The 6,138-nt window shown below is 58.9% G+C and overlaps 1 protein-coding gene across 3 annotated transcripts in view; it reads right to left on the bottom strand.

The window, feature by feature from the left end:
* The window catches only part of GATD3A (glutamine amidotransferase like class 1 domain containing 3A), a 13,210-nt gene extending 7,708 nt beyond the window's left edge, over positions 1–5,502 (bottom strand). Inside the window, exons 1-4 of one of the 3 annotated variants that reach the window (XM_003895407.4) lie at positions 5,274–5,502; positions 4,958–5,010; positions 2,962–3,075; positions 1,846–1,965 (exon numbers count right to left, since the gene is read on the bottom strand). In XM_003895407.4, the coding sequence (XP_003895456.1) occupies positions 1,846–1,965; positions 2,962–3,075; positions 4,958–5,010; positions 5,274–5,414 (428 nt within the window). In that variant the 5' untranslated portion in view covers positions 5,415–5,502. The remainder of the gene's footprint in view (positions 1–1,845; positions 1,966–2,961; positions 3,076–4,957; positions 5,011–5,273) is intronic. The other 2 variants (XM_017956408.3, XM_031665787.1) reach the window with 2 other exon arrangements.
* Positions 5,503–6,138: the final 636 nt, after the last annotated feature.

Below are 6,138 nucleotides of genomic sequence, written 5' to 3'. Positions count from 1 at the left end.
CCCGCGCGCCTCACCCCGCGCGCCTCCGCCTCACCCCGCGCGCCTCCGCCTCACGCCGCGCGCCTCCGCCTCACTCCGCGCGCCTCCGCCTCACCCCGCGCGCCTCCGCCTCACCCCGCGCGCCCCCGCCTCACCCCGCGCGCCCCCGCCTCACGCCGCGCCCCTCCGCCTCACGCCGCGCCTCCGCCTCACGCCGCGCGCCTCCGCCTCACGCCGCGCGCCTCCGCCTCACGCCGCGCGCCTCCGCCTCACCCCGCGCGCCTCCGCCTCACGCCGCGCGCGTCAGGCCGCGTGCCTCACGCCGGTGCCTCCGGGCTGGCAAAACGTGGAGGAGCCACGCCAGGGCACACAGCCCCCAGCACACCCTCCAGCTGCCCCCGGGCCCCGCCACACACGGTGTCAGCAGTCAGAGCCTCGTGGAGATGGCGGCGACGTGGGGACAACTGGACAAAATATGGAGCCTGACGTGGGACTGCGTGAGGCAGCACCAACCAGGCTTGGTGGCTTTCAGGAGAAGGGGTGACAGGCTGGGGCGGGGCTTCCTGTGGGAGAAGGGTGAGGGCACGGCCAAGGGCGCAGAGAAAACGGCTGGCATCTGAGGAAGGAGACCTCCGGGGTTTCGGGATAGGAAGGGCGCATTCTTCAGATGGGAGACTGCCTGCCCCTCGACTCTGGGTGCAGGCTGCCCAGGGCGGGGCGAGTGGCCAGTCAGGCTCCAGCCTGCCCTCGAAACAGGAGCTGCCAACCGGGGCCGGCCCTGCTGGGGCTGCCACCCACACCGTGGCACAGAAGCCACCTGCACGCTCAGACGCACTGTGGCCAGTGCTCCTGCAGGTGACAGAGCTGTCCCTGGAGGGTCAGCCCGGCACCACCTCCACCTCGCAGGCAGGGCCATGGGGGTGGTGCCAAGAATCTCCACGAATGTGCGAAGAGAGAGAGGAGACACAGAGAATGGAAAGAGGATCTGGAACTCAAGGACACCACCATGTGGGAGCGGCCACGCCTCCGCAGTTCACGATCCAGCTACCATGGAACCAACCCAAGCAGCCACGCGGAGGCGGCCGCCTTCTTCCTGGTCAGGACCTCCACCTAAACCACCACGAAGAAAACCAATTCCTGACGCTGCAAGGTTCCATAAGAGAACTGGGGCCGGGCACAGTGGCTCAGGCCTGGAATCCCAGCACTTTGGGAGGCCCAGGCGGGAGGGAGACTTGAGCCCAGAAGTTCCAGACCAATTTGGGCTACATGTAAGGCTACAAAAAAACAAACAGAAAAACAAAACACATGGGCGTGGTGGCATGCACCTATAGTCCCAGCTATTCAGGAGGATGAGGCTGGAAGATGGCTTGAGCCCAGATCATGGCTGTAGTGAGCTACAATCGTGCCACTGCATCCCTGCCTGGGCAACAGACCAAGACCTCATCTCTACAGACAAAAAGAAAAAAAAAAGAAAAAATAAAATAAAAGGAGGAAAAAGTGGGATCTCCAACGAGTAAATACTCAGAGACTGATTTCAATGTGACGAGATCTACCAGCACAGTGATTAGATAAGAGGGAGCCCCAAACCCACTCTGACCGCTGCTGGGTCCCAGGAATGCTCAGAGACAAGACGGCAGAGAAGCAGAAAAAAAAGCACGTCTTGCTAAAATCCTAAGACCCAACCCTAAGAACGGCTCCCAAATCAGAGAGCAGTCACGTGCCCTGCCCAGACCCCTAAACCCAGAGGCTGCTCCCATCACTGCCCCCTCCCATCACCGCTCCGTTGCCCACATCGGACAGCAGGCAGGAGCACCTCCTTCCCATCTCCACATGGAAAGTGGAAGACCTCAAAGCTCAAATACGCACAGGTTTTTAGCCGCTCCAAAGCCTCCTGGAAAGATGGCGGCATCATGGTTGGCTGCACTGAGCTTGGCCAGGTCTGTGATCTTGCCACGGGCGATCCTTGCAGACTCGGTCAAAACATTCCTGGGAAAGAGCACAGGGCAAAAAGCCTCAGCATCCTGGTGGAGGACTGTGGAGCGGGGCAGGGGCACAGCCCACAGGCGACACGCTCCACACACATGGCTCTCAGCCACACAGGGACTTACTTCCAGGTCGGCATGTTTGGTGACTACCTGGAAAGGCAACATGGTTCTAGCAACGCTAAGTCTATGCTGGGCTCTTCAGATCAGCACCTCTGAACCTGCACCAAATCACACTGAATCTCCTGCACCGTCAGTCAAGGCCCACGGGAAATGAAGTCTCTCCGAGTGTCTAAAGCAGACAGAATTCTGTGCACTCATCAGGACGGTAGGACTCAGTGGTGAAGGTAAGAAGCCAGGACTCAGGACCAGAGTGAGGCAACACAAAAGCCAGTCACCACAGGAAGCTGCTAGCCTCCAGGTGTGGGGGCCGAAGGTGCAGGTCCAGGTGCAGAAGCCAGGGTCCAAGGCAGGAAAAGAAACCCCCCACTGGTGAGAAGCACAGCCCCAGGAGGCAGCGGCGGCTTCTTCTTCCAGTCTCCAGCCCCTACCTCTCACGGTCCGAAGCCAGCTGGAAGGCACCTGGGAATGGCCTGCACAGGGCTGTCGGGCAGGACGGGCAAGGGAAGTGGATCTCGGGCCACGCAGGCCAGAACCACACACACCGCAGTAATAGACATGTTGCTAGGAACCAACAAAACAGATCTGGAGGCCAGACAGGGGAAGAAGGTGGGCAACCAAACTGAGAAACACCACCTCTGCTCAAGACAAAGGTATGAGCAGCTTTACTCAGTGGGAAGTGATACGGTCGATATTTTCACTCCTGTGAGTACTGGAAGGAAGGCACTACTGAGCCTCAGCAGCATTACTTCCAGAACAGCCTGAGCACAACTGCTCAGAAGGACATTCACTTGCACACACGACTTGGTTTAAGCTAAGCCAGCAAAAAAAGCTGCACCGTGGGAGGTGGACAAGAAGCAAGTTCCAATCCCACCCCTACCTGCTCTCGCTTTCAGAAGGCTGCCCCTTGGTGTGGTCAATCACGTGCATCTGAGGGACGTCAGGAGCAAAGATCTGGACTTCGGCCCCTCCCCGGCTCAGGTGCACCAGGATCCTGCACAGGGGAAAACCAGAGACAAGTCTTCAAAATCTGCCCCATCCAGATTTGTGTTAACACATTTTTAAAAACAGGATTTTAGCTAAGCGCCAGGAATAAATTCCTAATGTACATTAATATCTTACTTGCTCTGCAAAAAGTTACGGTTGGTTCCATACCAAGCCAAATGTCCCCCACAGCCCCATTCCAATTCACTGTCGGTTGGTGGGTTACGACTATGACAGACCCTCAAAAGTAGGCTATGGAGATTAGCTGGTCCCAACAGCTCCCTTTGCAAGCTGGGGTATGGGGGCCAGGTGACTCCACCGAGGGCACAGCCTGAAGGCATGCGGGTCCCCGGCTGCCGAGTGCTCTGCCTACACCCAGGGCCTGGCTGCCCTCCTCCAGTTGATTGCTGCGAGCACCAAGAGTGAGAAGCAGCAGTGTGCTCAGAGGGCCACATGCACAGAGGGTATGAGGGGGCTTTCAGTCACTACTTAGTTCAATTTCTAGTCTCCCTCAACTTTCCCATCACAGATGGTGGGAGAGACACAGAGACCCCAGGACAACACTACAGGCCAGGCAGCTCCATCTCCCCAAGGGCAAGGGCAACAGAAGCTCCTCCTGGAGACAACAGCTGACATTACGTGGGCTCACGCTGGCATCCGCAATTCCCGGTGCCAACAGGAGATAGCTCGCTAAGCCCACCCACACACTAAGTCCTCACTGCCCCTTATGTGGAGGAGGAAACCGTATCAGTGACTTGCCAGAGGGAGAGGTCAGGACCTGGCCCTGGCACTTGGGTTCCACTACCCATAAGAAATCCACTCAGACACCCCAGACACAAGACCCTGCTGTTCTGCCTGGGAGGGCTCAAGCTATTCTAAGGCTGTCTGCTATCCCACCAAGGCCAAAATGAAACACATTCTGGCCCTTTCCCCCAGCTCACTCTGCCTAGTGCCAACTCTAACCAGCCGGGTCGGGCCTCCTACAAAGCCACCAGCCTCAGGCCCTTCTTCATGGCCTGACACCCCTTCGCCACCACCCAGCTCTCCCCTCTCCAGTTCACCCTGAACCACGTGGGAACTGCAGGCACCTGGCACTCATGGAGGCCTCCTGCCCTACCAGTTCGGCCTGCAGTCATTTCCAGTAACGTAGGCAATCAGACCACCAACCACTCAGCAATAGCTGACCAGTTACATAAACAGTAACCTGCCTAACAGGACCCAGAAATACCAAGCAACTGTTAAAATGACGTTGAGAACTGGATGAATGGGAATTAGTTCCCATGTGTCAGAAACATCTACAAAACACGGGTGAGCATGATCTCAGTGTTTTCAAAATGTGTGTGTCCTGAAAACAGGCAAGTGAAAAGCTGAGTGATCACCTCTAGGTGACAGTATGACACTTAAAAACTGTGCTTCCTTAGTGTCTCCCTGGGTTTTGCGAGTCGTTTTTGCTTTTTTTAGCCAATAGGGTATTTAAAATACAAGCTCTCTAGGCCGGGTGCGGTGGCTCATGCCTGTAATCCCAGCATTTTGGGAAGCTGAAGCGGGAGGATCACTCGAGGTCAGGAGTTTGAGACCAGCCTGGCCAACATGGTGAAACTCCGTTTCTACTAAAAATACACAAATTAGTTGGGTGTGGTGGTGTACGCTTGTAGTCCCAGCTACTCGGAAGGCTAAGGCAGGAGAATCGCTTGAACCCAGGAGGCAGAGGCTGTAGTGAGCCAAGATCGCGCCACTGCACTCCAGACTGGGCGCTGTTTCAAAAGATAAAAAATAAAAATAAAATAAGATACATGCTTTCTCTAAACTGTTCAAAAAAGAGTAAGCTGCACTGGTAGACAAGCCTTCTCGAGGCCCCCGGGGTGGAGGACCAGCTGCCCCTGAGGACTTACGCCGAGGCCTCGTGGATCTCGGTCCCATCGTAGACTCCGCATCCAGACAGCACCTGCGAGAGGAGCGGGAGCTGACCCGGGGGAAAGGGGCCGACCTGGGCGGCGGGAGCTGATTCGGGGGAAAGGGGCCGACCTGGGCGGCGGGAGATGACCCGTGAAAAAGGGGCCGACTTGGGCCGCAGGAGTTGACTCCGGGTGAAGGGGCCGACCTGGGGCGGCGGGAGCAGACCTAGGAAGAGGGGCCGACCTTGGGCGGGGAACAGCGAAGGCTGATCTCTGGAGGCGGGAGCTGACCTCACCCACTCCGTCCACTCACCAGCGCGACCTTGGCCGCGGGCTGCGGCGCGGAGAGGTGAATGGCTGCGCGCTGGGAAGGCGTCCGACCGCCGGGGGACAGGGACGCGAACGCAGATGCCGCAGCGAGCCTCGAGCCCACCAGGGCCCTCACAGCCGCCATTGCGGTGAGGACAGCAGGGTCGGAAGGTCACGCCGGGACAGAGCGTGCGCACCTAAGCGCCTACAAACGCGTTGCTTGTGGGGACCGCGCCTGCGCGGCCTTCGGGGCGGTGACAAGACCCGCCCCCGTCTCAGCCCAATCCCGAGAGTGAGCCGGTGGGCGGGGCCGCGCCTGCGCAGAGCCTCCGGGTAGAGTTCCGGGAACCCAGTCCTCCTTCCGGTGGTGGCTGAGGGATGCTGGTGACTCCCGGGGTCTCCAGCGCCGCCCCCATCGGACGCCTCCACAGGCGGCTCGCCCTTCCCGTCATCCGCGGAACAGCCTGGCCTCGGGGCGGCGCGCCCTTCCTGCCATCCGCGAAGTAGCCTTGCCTCGGGGCGGCTCAGCCCGGCGCTTCTTACCTTACTTCCGTCTCATCCTTAACTCACCAGCACGAGCACCCAGGGTCCACATCCTCCTAAATGGCCACTCATTTTAATCTCGGCGTCAGAACCCACGCGGGGTCAGGACCACCCCTCCGCTTCCCTGTCTCCTCGCGGCTCCCGCTCCCGCGGAGCGACCCTTTCGGGTTTTACTGACCCCGGGATGTCGTACCCTGGAAACTGCCGTTCCACCCAGGGGCTTGATCTGGGTTAGTCTGGGGGCAAGTGGCCGCTTTGTTTTTTTTTTTTGAGGTAGAGTTTCCCTCTTGTTGCCCAGGTTGGATCTCGGCTCAACGCAACCTCTG

The sequence above is a fragment of the Papio anubis genome, chromosome 4 (genome assembly GCF_008728515.1).
Source record: "Papio anubis isolate 15944 chromosome 4, Panubis1.0, whole genome shotgun sequence".
NCBI classification, from domain to species: Eukaryota; Metazoa; Chordata; class Mammalia; order Primates; family Cercopithecidae; genus Papio; species Papio anubis.
The sequence above is the reverse complement of the archived record's forward strand: the minus strand, read 5'-3'. Positions and strand labels throughout refer to the sequence as shown.